Source organism: Heterodontus francisci, chromosome 5 (assembly GCF_036365525.1).
Source record: "Heterodontus francisci isolate sHetFra1 chromosome 5, sHetFra1.hap1, whole genome shotgun sequence".
NCBI classification, from domain to species: Eukaryota; Metazoa; Chordata; class Chondrichthyes; order Heterodontiformes; family Heterodontidae; genus Heterodontus; species Heterodontus francisci.
In genome coordinates this window covers 113,889,513-113,903,118 of record NC_090375.1, presented here as the reverse complement: position 1 = coordinate 113,903,118, position 13,606 = coordinate 113,889,513, and the positions used below count along the sequence as shown (strand labels likewise).

The 13,606-nt window shown below is 43.9% G+C and overlaps 1 protein-coding gene across 1 annotated transcript in view; it reads right to left on the bottom strand.

The window, feature by feature from the left end:
* Nucleotides 1-5,548: 5,548 nt before the first annotated feature.
* The window catches only part of dnajc5b (DnaJ (Hsp40) homolog, subfamily C, member 5 beta), a 51,881-nt gene continuing 43,823 nt past the window's right edge, over nt 5,549-13,606 (bottom strand). Inside the window, exon 4 of the mRNA XM_068030907.1 lies at nt 5,549-5,643. Coding sequence (XP_067887008.1) covers nt 5,549-5,643 — 95 coding nt within the window. The remainder of the gene's footprint in view (nt 5,644-13,606) is intronic.

Here is a 13,606-nt window from a genome sequence, read left to right as displayed (position 1 = left end):
CGGGACGATCGGGCCAGGCCGTCCTGGCGAAGGGGTCTGTTGCGAGCCTCATCTGGAGCCATCTTCAGGCCGCCCCGGCTATGGGACCCGACGCCTCAGGGAGAACAGAATCCAGCCCAACTGTGTGAGTCAGATGAATGTCAGAAATCTACCTCTCATTAAAACTTTCATCCTCCTCTTCTTCTGAATAACACAAATTGAGAGGATTCCCCAAAGGAATTCACATATAGGACTGGATTTTACCAAGCCCACGATGTCGGGCTCCATGGCGGGGTGGTGGGAGGGGGGGTGGCGGGGGGGGGGGGTGGCAAAATGGTTCCAGCAACGGTCCACCACACAGGCTGACACCGGGAGGGCCCAGCCCGATCCACCCGGCGGTGGCAGCGAGGCTCCGTGCCTGCCCCGCACCCCCCCAACCACCCACCGATGGGTGACGGGACCCAGATTTAAATATATAAATTACAATACACTTACCTGGGATCTTATGGGCCCGCCCCGATCTTCAGAGTGGTGGCCGGCATGCCTGCACCTTCAATTCCTCCCCAGGGAAAGCCAGCGTGACATTGGTGGAGAGGGAGGAGTTGTTAATATTTTGTGTGGTGGGGGGGTGGAGACAGGGTCAAATATATGTAATGGGTGTAGGGGATGGTGGGAGGGGGTGAACTTTTAGTGTGCCTAATCAAAAATCAGGTACTGCTCCTCGAGCCTGCGTTGATGTTCACTGGAACACTGGAGCAGGCCAAAGACAGAAATGTTGGCATGAGAGCAGAGGGGAGTGTTGAAATGGCAAGCAAACAGAAGCTCGGGGTCATGCTTTCAGACTGAGCGGAGGTGTTCCGCAAAGCAGTTACCCAATCTGTGTTTGGTCTCCCCAATGTAGAGGAGACCGCATTGTGAGCAGTGAATACAGTATACTAAATTGAAAGAAGTTTAAGTAAATCGCTGCTTCACCTGAAAGGAGTGTTTGGGGCCTGGATAGTGAGGAAAGAGGAGGTAAAAGGGCAGGTATTACACCCCCTGCGATTGCATGGGAAGGGGCCGTGGGAAGGGGACAAGGTCGTGCGCCCAAAGCTCTGCTTCAAGGACGCTTGCAAGTGTGACATGAAGGCCCAAAATGTCGACTATCACACTTGGGGGTCACTAGCTGTGAAAGGGAGAAATGGCAACACATCCTGTGGACTGGTGTGCACTACCACAACAACCAGTGGCTACAGCAGGTTGGCAACAGACGCCAACGCCAAAAACAACTCAGAGCGTCACTTGGCAGCTTCACATGTGGCACTTGTGGCAGAGCCTGCCTCTCATGGATTGGCCTTCACAGCCATCAACAAAGGTGCACCAAGAAGAGACACCCCACCTAAATGGATTGTTTGCTGCCTGTCCATGATCTTTTGTAGATGGAAGGATGCCAAGCCACCACTGGTCATGCAGCTTGGAACATCTACTCAGTGTTTGGTGCAAAATAACCTAAAGGAGGAGACATGCAAGCAGATTTAATAATTTGCACTCCCCCGGCACAGTTTTGTGCATCAGGATCTCATATTAAGATGGAAATTAACAGGATCTATAGAATTTTCCATCTATTCATGTTAAGGGTCAGAAAATAGTGCAAGGCCCAGTGATCTTCACATCCAAATCACAATATGTGCTCCTGTTGCATTAGGCTGGGAACTGGGAAAGCAAATTCATAAAATTTACTCTATAATGTAAATACGAAAGAAGTATAGGTATTGAAATATCAGACATCTGGGCAGCATTAAGCAAGTGCAGGCCTTTATTTAGAACACTACACTTTTTAATAACATACTGATTCATTCACATCGGTAAATGTATACACAAAACAAATAATTAATCATTTTTCTGATTACAGACATTTTACCAACACTTTTTTCACTCTTTTTGTGTAGCTCCAGTGCAACCTTACATATTTTAAGTGGTTTTCTCATTCATTTCACACAAATTGAGTTTATATGCATTTGTTGAACAGAACAGAAAGAAAAAAAAGGCAAACATAAAATTCAAAGGTAAAAGAAATGTTGATTTGTCTTTTATCATCCTGAGCTGTTTTGAATGTAGTCCATATAGCTCTTTCACAGAGCTTACTCGTCTTTTCCACTTTTTTAATGTTCTGGTTTCACAGTAAGAAGTGGATGGGATGGTAACAACATACTAATATGAACTAACAAATATTCAGTTATGTAGTATGCTTGTATTTCTGTGAACTGTGCTTTACATTTTACACATCAGAAAATTAATATTGTTTTCTTACATCTCCATTTGCTTTTCATTAGCATCACCTATACTTTTATCATATTGTGATGGATAAACACCAAAGTGGAGCAAGTCGTCGGGCATTATTGTCTCAGAAGTGACTCAATTAATTGTAGGGCGCTTCATACCTGGTTACAAACAGGACTGAGAATTTTGAAGCCCTGTACAGATGGAGATGACTGAAGCCTGCATTGAACACAATAGCTCCTGAGCCTTGGAACCTTGAAAATATTGTGCCAAGGAAAGTGATCAAGTGCAGTGCAGGATGTGAGCTTGCATAGGCATTCTAGAGCTTCACTTGATTTCACAATTGAGGAGGTAGGGAGAAACCAGATCTTCTTGGAATCTGAATGCCATATATGTCTGTTCCAGGCAAATACAGTGGCCAAAGGTAGTAACTTACAACAGAGAACACCTGAAACTGCCTGCAATATGAATTGGACTAATATCCAAAACTCCAAGTTTACATTTTCTTCACAATCGATTTAACTGCAATGGACAGACAATATTCCCACAATGGACTGAACAAAGGGAAGTGGTTCACCAAGGCTTTGGGCTTTACAAGTAAAAGATTATGCAAAATACAGTAGCATCACACACAGATGGCTATTATGTGTCGATACATTAACTACAACAACTTAGAATATTGTTTAAAGAAAAGTAAACTACACTTATCAAATGCTAATTTCTAAGCCGTTCATTTTAGAAATATTGACAAAGATAAAATCAATCTGTTTGATTCTAAAGTGAAACCTACAGAAAGGTTGTATCATATTTGCCTTCAGAAAACCTTCCTGTAATTTATTTAAAAAATATATATTTGATGTTGCGATTTACCAACCTTTAGTTACACAAGAAGAGGATGTTGATTACAATACTTGTTTATGTTTTTAAACACAAAGTAATGGAATCGTCCACCAATCCAAAATAGGGGGAGAGGTATCCATACACATGGTTACTCTATTTCATGTTTAGAGGCAGAAACAGGCTGAATTTTCCGAATGCTTGAGGTGGGGAATCTTACCCTCATCAATACAATTTCAATGGACAGAAATTCCAGTATGTGCTGGTGGAGAACAAGGTTTATTGCTTCTTGGGGTATATGAAAAATGTAGACTTTTTTGTAGAACTGTGACATAGGCTGGATTTTATGCCCCCCACCCTTACCCTGGGAGCAGGCTGGGCGAGGTGGGGTGGTTATGATGCCTGTCACCTACCCACCTCTGCTGGTATTTTACCAGCAACAGGGGAGGTGACAGTTAGCCCACCTGCCCTTGGGTCAATTGAGGCTAAGTGGCTAATTAATGGCCACAAGGGCCTCTTCCCACTGCCGCTGGTATTTTACCAGCAGCAGGGGAGGTGACAGTTAGCCCACCTGCCCTTGGGTCAATTGAGGCTGTGGCCTCTGCTGGTATTTTACCAGCAGCAGACGGGCACTTCATCACCTGGGGAGGCTGCCCAATAAAACCTGGAAGCCTCCCTGTGGCCTCGGTGGATTCCTTCCTGATTGGGCACCCTGTGCCCCATGTAGAACCCCCATCAGTGGCAAGAGCCAATCCCACTGGAAGACCCCACTCCCCCTGCTCGGGCCTACCTGATTGACCCCGGCGATCCCTGACCCCACTTGCCTCCTTGATGGCTGCAGCTCCAGGGACTGCTGCAGTCCCAACAGTGCCCAATGCTCCCAGGGCGCTGCTGGCACTGAAGAGCTGCCAGCCTTCTGATTGGCCGGCAGCTCTTGGAGGGGGGACATCCTGCCTTAGAGGGGCGGAAGCCACAACTGAAAGCAGTTAATTGTCTGAGGTCTGTAAAATACCGTTGTGGCTTCCTGGGCCAGCGGAGGCAGGCTCACCCCCGACTCTCCAGCTAGTAGGCAGGGCCACCGCCTCTACCTTAAATCCTGGCCATAATTTCTGTACCAGTGACATCATGAATGACAAATTGCATTCAGAATCACTGCCTCAGCATAGGGTGCAAATGGAATCATTTCAATATATCATAGGATGGGAAGTTTTACACTAAAGAGGTCATTCTACAAATATAAAATACAGCACAACGCATTCTGGAATTTCTGATATGTGCTCTTAAGGTCAGTGGGTGTGAGTAACAAAATGTAGGATTGTATGATAATTCAATAGAACATAAATATATTTAAATCTAGTCCATGAAGGAGTGAAAAGCAGATGCATTTTAAGTCTTTGAGCATTGAATGATGACGTCAATACCAAAATAAACTAACAAAATTACAGCTTTGCTCCAAGAATGCAGGCAATTACATTTTCTATGGTTTTGAAGATTTCTCTAAACCTGTTGTAAACTAAAATAGAAATTTATTCATTTTGGTGGTGGTTATTTGAGAAATGTTCATCTTATGAAAGATATGAAAGGGCATCCAGTAATCAGAGAGCGGAAATGGAGATGACTCAGCTGAGGTTATGGTTGAGATAGGTCGGAAATACATTACAGTCTCTGGTCCAAAGGCACATCAGATAATTCCTAATTGGTATCTATTCAAATCCTTTTAATGATTTTTTTTTGACCTAAGGAACCTTACAAACATCCACGGCAGAGTTCATTTGTATTTCAGAAAGAGTTTCCAAACAATAAATTATTGAAGTGCTGGTCTTATTCCTCCCTGTATTCGTCACCCAGTCTTTTTGTTACAGATGTAACCAGGTCAGTCAGCCTATTATTTTCAGAGGTGCAATACCAATATCCCAACCACAAAGAATGCAGTAGCAAGTAGCAGAACTCCTACAACATTTTGTCATAAAAGATTAATTTCTAACTTTCTTACTGTTGGGCAATGAATAGCTGGTAAAATGGAAAGGAGGGAGTTAGTTTTCATTCCCAGCCTCACATGTTAGTTGGAGTCTATTTAATAAAATACATCTGCTTATCCAAAAAAATGCAATTTGGTTACACTGTACACAAAATATGATAATATATCTGAGGGAGGAAGTATATTAAACACAGTCAGCAGAAGTATTTAAAATAATTGAACGCACATTTCCAGATAATGCTATAAAGTGAGAAAAAAAACAGGGATTTGATTTTGAGTGTTTAGAGCAACAAAGCAACACTGGACTCTGCTTTGAGATAGGTTTTCAAACTGCTTTACAGCTGTGGGTACAATCGACAGTAGTCATTTAAGTCATGTCAAGATTGGTAGTTGATGAAATCTTTTTCCAAATGAAAAATGCAACCACGCTCCATGGCATGTCCACATTTTAACAGTTGCCTGGAATTTCAGCTCAACTTCCCGCTCTCTTAAATTCTACCCATCAGTGTTGTAGCTACGTTGGCCATCACAGATAAGCTGAGTTTTTTCATTTGCATTTGTAGGCTGAAGCACTATTGGAATCTCCCCATCTGCAAACAACAAAGAAACAAGAAGTTAGGGATCAGTACATTAAGATACTGTTTGGCTATGCCTCAACATACTGTTCTGAAGCCAAGAAATATATAATCAAATATTATATCAAACAAAGCTTTACAGAAGAGCATACAACAACAATTTTAGATTTTTTACTGTGAGCTTCACAATTGTTTCACCAAAATTCAGTCCTTCTGATCAACCAGCAAACTGGTTATTGTTGTGCCTGCTTTATGGTTGAATTTATGCCCCTTTGTTCCCTAAAAAATGAACATTATTGATACATAATTATTTAATTTCACCTTCTGGAAACCAGAGCAAATGAAATTTCAGCAATAATTAATATTTGGTTGTTTATATATATGATAAATGTGGGTTTTCATTGTATCAGAAAAAAATTCATGCTTTCACTGTGCACTTAAATATTATACAGTGCGGACAGTACTGTGAGTATTCAAGGGTGATCCACTGCTAAATCATTGATAGAATCTGTTTCAGCAGAGAGAAGCAGCTGAAGAAACATTCCCTGGTATCAGCCGCTGAGTGAACTGCATATGGTAGAATGGAATGTTGTTTCCTATTTTGTAAATGCTCACCTATTTCAAAGTAAATGAAAATTAATGATAGGACTATGCTGTGTCAGTATCAACAAGTGCATTGTTTATAAGGGGTCACTACACAAAATGAATTAGGAAAACAGAATTTAAATACAAGTAGATTTTCAGGAGAGTGAAACATGATCAGTTAAATATGATGATACATGTCTCCAGTGGAAGAAATATGATAAGCTCCACTCAGTAGTGGTTATATTTAGATGATGCTTCTTTAAAAATACATTCTTTGGCTTCCTCATGTGACTCACCAAGTAAATTCACCACCTGATTAGATGCAAACCACCAAATTCCCAGGTTCAAAGTTTGGTCTGTAATTCTGAGAAGAAATTCCTGTTCAGGCTACACATGAAGAATAGATACTGGGAATGGGGGTTGCCAGTTCCTGTGGAATTGTACTTCAGTCAAGTCACTTTTCCCAGACTGGGTGTGAAATGTGTGGGGTTGGGACGGCATGGAGACAAATATGAAACTCTCAAAATAATAAGCTTTTGACACAATTGTCATTCTGAAAGAGTGAACAAAAGAAACTCTCATCAGCTACATTCATGGTAATGCCCCACTTCTAAGCATTGTGGACATCAAGATCAGAGGCATTTGTAAAACCAATGCAAGCAATGCAGCCATCAGTCTTCTTGCTATTGAGTAGCAGAGAGCAGAGCTATGTGCATACTTACTCAGGCTTGTAGATGGAGCTCTGCCCATTGGCCTCTGAATGCCATTGAAATTTAGGATGATTACAAGGAGATGTTGAGCCTGGGATACGTATCTTTCCAATGTTTTAAAATAGAAAGGCAGTGTGGCAGGCTGCCTGAAGTATTTCAAAACCTTCTGTAAAGCAGCACGTCCCTAACTGTACAAATGATGCCCTGGGTTTATGGATGATGTGACATTGCATCTATCTGAGTAGTCTATGCTAGGTGATTTATTTTTTTCTATCAAAACCACTGGAGGAACTTTGTTCCCTTTCAGTTATTGGGGTTGAGTGTGTTTCAGTGAATTACCTCTTCCTAACGAGTTTACATTATGTTGGTATACTACTGTTAGAAATTTGTTTCAAAAATTGAGATGAATTTAAAGCTCCTTTTTCCCACCAGTCTTTTCCAAACAGTCTTTCATACATCCTCAGAAATCAGACCTTGTCATTCATAGTTCTGGCCGTGGCACTATGAGGTTTTACAATAGAAAGCACAGCAGATATTCCATGAACCAGTTGTAAATGGAAGCTAAATAAAGTATAAAAGCTTAAATTCTAAAAAATAAGCTGACAGTATTCCATTCAACAATAGATGTGACTGATCAGTAACAGGAGAACAAGTTTATCATGAGCCATCCACTGGTGTCTAAATGCTTTGAATTCACACATATTGGTCTGGAATTTGTGCTGCAACCAGGGCTCCTGCCGCTGGGCCGAAAAGGCGGGGGAACTCCGCCTCAGCCTGTTCGTGCCCCCACCCTGGAGCGATCCTCCGGTCTCTTAACTTTTAAGTTTCACAAGTTAGAATTCAATCCCTTTAAAGACAGGGATCCTGCCTCCAAGACCTGCGGCCAATCAGAGGGCCGGCAGCTCAGCAGTATCAGCAGCAGCACCGGGAGCAGTGGTCACTGCCGGTACTGCAGAGGTCTCAGGTCCAGGCTCAGCACTGGAATCATTGTTAGCCTATTCTGCCCCTGGGAAGATCGCTTGGAGATGAGGAGGCGACAGGCCCTCCACCCCCCCTGCCGCCCATCATGATACTTCGTGCCCTCCCACCTCCGACCCACCTCAGGGGGCCACACAAAATCCCAGCCATCATATTCATCATCTGCTCTGATGATGCAACCTTCCACAACAGCGCTTCTGATATGTCTTCCTTTTTCCTCAGTCGAAGATTCCCCCCACTGTGGTTGACAGGGCCCTCAACCATGTCCGGCCCATTTCCCGAACCTCTACCCTCACCCCTTCCCTCACCCCTTCCTCTCCCTCCCAGAACTGCGACAGGGTTCCCTTTGTCCTCACTTTCCACCCCGTCCAGCGTGATGCCACTACCAATACAACTTCCCCTCCCCTCCCCTGTCAGCATTCCGAAGGGGTTGTCCCTCCACGACACCCTGGTCCACTCCTCCATTACCGCCACCACCTCGTCCCCTTCCCACGGCACCTTCCCATGCAATCACAGGAGGTGTAATACCTGCCCTTTTACCTCCTCTCTCCTCACAATCCAAGGCCCCAGGCACTCCTTTCAGGTAAAGCAGTGATTTACTTGTACTTCTTTCAATTTAGTATACTGTATTCGCTGCTCTCAATGCAGTCTGCTCTACACTGGGGAGACCAAACACAGATTGGGTGACCGCATTGCGGAACACCTCCGCTCAGTCTGAAAGCATGACCCCGAGCTTCCGGTTGCTGGCCATTTCAACACACACCAGCTGCTCTCATGCCCAGATCACTGTCCTGGGCTTGCTGCAGTGTTCCAGTGAACATCAACGCAAGCTCAAGGAACAGCATCTCATTTATCAATTAGGCACTCTACAGCCTGCCAGACTGGACATTGAGTTCAATAATTTCAGAGCATGACAGGCCCCCCTTTTTATTTTTACTTCTTTTTTCTTTTTTATTTGTTTATTTTATTTTATTTCAGTTTGTTTAGTCTGTTGCTATTGTGCCTGCCCACTGTTTTTTTTTCATGTTTGTGCTTGGGGACAGGCTGTTCATTTTTCTGTCAATTAACACCCTCTCTGCACTAACGCTTTGTCTTTCACCACACCATTAACATACCATTTGCCTTTGCCCCATGACCTTCAGGTCAGTTATTCTCTGTGACCTTGTCCTATCAACACCTTCTCTTTGGTTATCCTTGCGCCACCCCTGCTTTACTTGCTTAAAACCAATTACATTTTTAATATTTGCCAGTTCTGATGAAGGGACACTAGCCTGAAACATTAACTCTGCTTCTCTCTCCACAGATGCTGCCAGACCTGCTGAGTATTTCAGCATTTCTTGTTTTTATTTCAGATTTCCAGCATATGCAATATTTTGCTTTTATTTTAAAGTCAAAATGTAGTCTTTTCTCACTCACATGTTTTGTACAGTGTACATTGTCCCACAAAGAATTATTATCCACAGAACTTTCAATGGGTATCCTATCTTCAGTATGTCCCTTGTTCAGAATTCACCCAAAATATTTGACAAATAGAACCCCATGTCCACTGCCTCCATAAGACCCAGTGTTTCTGCAGCTAAAGTGCTTTAATCGACCTGTTTTATTTTCTTAGCCTCCCATGCTAAAGAAAAACATTTCCCATTTTCACCCATCAGAAATATTATGAAACCAGCTGCATACGAATACCCATCAGCAAGATTAGCATGTGAAGCATCACTAAAAATTATTAGCTTCATGTTCTTTGGGTCACCAAACGATAGGAATTTAAGTACACATTTCTCTGGATTTAGTTTTTTTAATGTTTTATTTGCCCTTAAAACATTCTCAACATTTGGATGTTTTATCATCGTGCTTAACTCCAGCACATAAAAACTAGCATCAGGCCTAGTCTGAGAGCACAACCAGTTTAATTGACCAGTCAAGCATTGCAATTGCTCAATCTCTGCTTTAGATATATCATCAATTTTCTGTGATGACCTAACATGATTAACCGGGATGGGAGTAACACTCTTTAAATAAGATTGCTGATTTAAAGTTTTTCCAGACTTAGTCTGCTTAATATCTAAACCAATATATTTAAAGGCCCCACAAGCCTGTCTCCAAATCTTAAATTCTGCCCTAATAACATATTTCTCAAAATCCGCAGTACCACCCCAAAAGAAATCATCAACATGCATCATGAAGATGCCTGAAAGTTTCCCTTTATGATACCAATAAAACATCGCAGGATCTTTTGTTTTATTATTCGTTTGTGGGATGTGGGCATCGCTGGCTAGGCCAGTATTTATTGCCCATCCCGAATTGCCCTTGAACTGAATGGCTTGCTAAGCCATTTCAAAGGGCATTTAAGAGTCAACCACATTGCTGTAGGTCTGGAGTCAATTGTAGGCCAGACCAGGTAAGGACAGCAGATTTCCTTCCCGAAAGGACATTAGTGAACCAGATGGGTTTTTATAGAGTCATAGAGTTATACAGCACAGAAACAGGCCCTTCGGCCATCATGTCCATACTGGCCATCAAGCACCTATCTATTAGTTGAACACAACCAATTTTCAACAAAACAGATCTTACCAAGAAATACCACACCCTGGAAACATGATTAAGGCCACTGACGCATTTGTTCAGTTTCCATAGTTTTCCTTCTGCATTTGCTGCCTCCTTGGGTGGTTTCATAAACACTTCTCTCTGAAAAGTATCACCCTACAGAAATGCAACTTTTATGTCAATGGATTTACACTTCCATGAATGTTTTTTTTTATTCATTCATGGGATGTGGGCGTCGGTGGCTATGCCAGCATTTATTGCCCATCCCTAATTGCCCTTGAGAAGGTGGTGCTGAGCTGCCTTCTTGAACTGTTGCAGTCCATGTGGGGTAGGTACACCCACAGTGATGTTAAGAAGGGAGTTCCAGGATTTTGACCCAGCGACAGTGAAGGAACGTCGATATAGTTCCAAGTCAGGATGGTGTGTGACTTGGAGGGGAACTTGCAGGTGGCGTCCCATGCATTTGCTGCCCTTGTCCTGCTGCCACTGTGCGTTGGTGGTGAAGGGAGTGAATGGTGAAGGTGGTGGATGGGGTGCCAATCAAGCAGGCTGCTTTGTCCTGGATGGCGTCGAGCTTCTTGAGTGTTGTTGGAGCTGCACCCATCCAGGCAAGTGGAGAGTACTCCAACACACTCCTGACTTGTGCCTTGTAAATGGTGGCTTTGGGGAGTCAGGAGATGAGTTACTCGCCGCAGGATTCCTAGCCTCTGACCTGTTCTTGTAGCCACGGTATTTATATGGCTACTCCGGTTCAGTTTCTGGTCAATGGTAGCCATTGCTGGTGGGGTATTAAGCGATGGTAATGCCATTAAATGACAAGGGGAGATGGTTAGATTCTCTCTTGTTGGAGATGGTCATTGCCTGGCACTTATGTGGCGCAAATGTTACTTGCCACTTATTAGCCCAAGCCTGGATATTGTCCAGGTCTTGCTACATTTCTACACGGACTGCTTCAGTATCTGAGGAGTCACAAATGGTGCTGAATATTGTGCAATCATCAGTGAACATTCCCACTTCTGACCTAATGATTGAAGGAAGTCATTGACGAAACAGCTGAAGATGGTTGGGCCTAGGACACTACCCTGAGGAACGCCTGCAGTGATGTCCTGGAGCTGAGATGATTGACCTCCAACAACCACAACTATCTTCCTTTGCGCTAGGTATGACTCCAGCCAGCAGAGGGTTTTCCCCCTGATTCCCATTGACCTCAGTTTTGCTAGGGCTCCTTGGTGCCATACTCGGTCAAATGCTGCCTTGATGTCGAGGGCAGTCACTCTCACCCTCTTGAGCTCAGCTCTTTTGTCCATGTTTGAACCAGGGCTATAATGAGGTCAGGAGCTGAGTGGCCCTGGCGGAACCCAAACTGAGCATCACTGAGCAGGTTATTGCTAAGCAAATGCTGCTTGATGTCACTGTTGATGACGCCTTCCATCACTTTACTGATGATTGAGAGTCGACTGATAGGGCGGTAATTGGCCGGGTTGGACTTGTCCTGCTTTTTGTGTACAGGACATACCTGGGTAATTTTCCACATTGACGGGTAGATGCCAGTGTTGTAGCTGTACTGGAACAGCTTGGCTAGGCGTGCGGCGAGTTCTGGAGCACAGGTCTTCAGTACTATTGCCGGAATATTGTCAGGGCCCATAGCCTTTGCAGTTTCCAGTGCCTTCAGTCATTTCTTGATATCACGCGGAGTGAATCATTTAGAGATACAGCACTGAAACAGGCCCTTCGGCCCACCGAGTCTGTGCTGACCATTAACCACCCATTTATACTAATCCTACACTAATCCCATATTCCTACCACATCCTCACCTGTCCCTATATTCCCCTACCACCTACCTATACTAAGGGAAATTTATAATGGCCAATTTACCTATCAACCTGCAAGTCTTTTGGCTGTGGGAGGAAACCGGAGCACCCGGAGGAAACCCACGCAGACACAGGGAGAACTTGCAAACTCCACACAGGCAGTACCCAGAATTGAACCCGGGTCGCTGGAGCTGTGAGGCTGTGGTGCTAACCACTGCGCCACTGCGCTGCCCTGATCAAATTGAGCCAATCAAATTGGCTCAAGTCTGGCATCTGCGATGCTGGGGACTTCAGGGGGAGGCAGAGATGGATCATCAACTTGGCACTTCAGGCTAAAGAGTGTTACAAATGCTTCAGCCTTATCTTTCGCACTGATGTGCTGGGCTCCCCCGTCATTGAGGATGGCGATATTTGTGGAGCCACTTTCTCCAGTTAGTTTAATTGTCCACCACCATTCACGGCTGGATATGGCAGGACTGCAGAGCTTAGATCTGATCCGTTAGTTGTGGGATCGCTCAGCTCTGTCTATCGCATACTGCTTATGCAGTTTGGCACGCAAGTAGTCCTCTGTTGTAGCTTCACCAGGTTGACATCTCATTTTGAGGTATGCCTGGTGCTGCTCCTGGCATGCTCTCCGGCACTCTTCATTGGACCAGGGTTAGTCTCCTGGCGTGATGGTAATGGTAGAGTGGGGGATATGCCAGGCCATGAGGTTACAGATTGTGGTTGAGTACAATTCTGCTGCTGCTGATGGCCCACAGCGCCTCATGGATGCCCAGTTTTGCATTGCTAGATCTGTTCGAAATCTATCCCATTTAGCACGGTGATAGTGCCACCCAACACGATGGCCAAAAGAGCTAAAAGGATTTTCAAGATTACTTTTCCAATTATGGGAGATTTCACTCCAACATCGGTATCACCCAGACACTTTTCAAAACCCCTCACAACTAGCCTCGCTTTAGCCTTAAAAGTTCCATCGGGAAGGACTTTTTCAGTACAAATCCATTTATGTGACAAGGCTGGCTGTCCCTTATCAAGTACCTCAGAATAAACTCCAAGCTCCAACTCTCTAATTCTTTATATAATATATAAACCAAAAACAAGACATGCTGGAAATACTCAGCAGGTCTGGCAGCATCTTTGGAGAGAGAAGCAGAGTTAACGTTTCAGATGAGTGACCTTTCATCAGAATTCTTTATGTTTTGCTTCTCTTAGTTTATCCATGCGTTTATCGGCAGCCTCTAAAACTTCATGGTCATGAGGACTCCCGCTTCTAGTTCTATTCCGAGACTGCTCTCTAGCCTTCATTTCATTGTGGAATCTATTCAAACTATGGCCTCTGTTCGCACT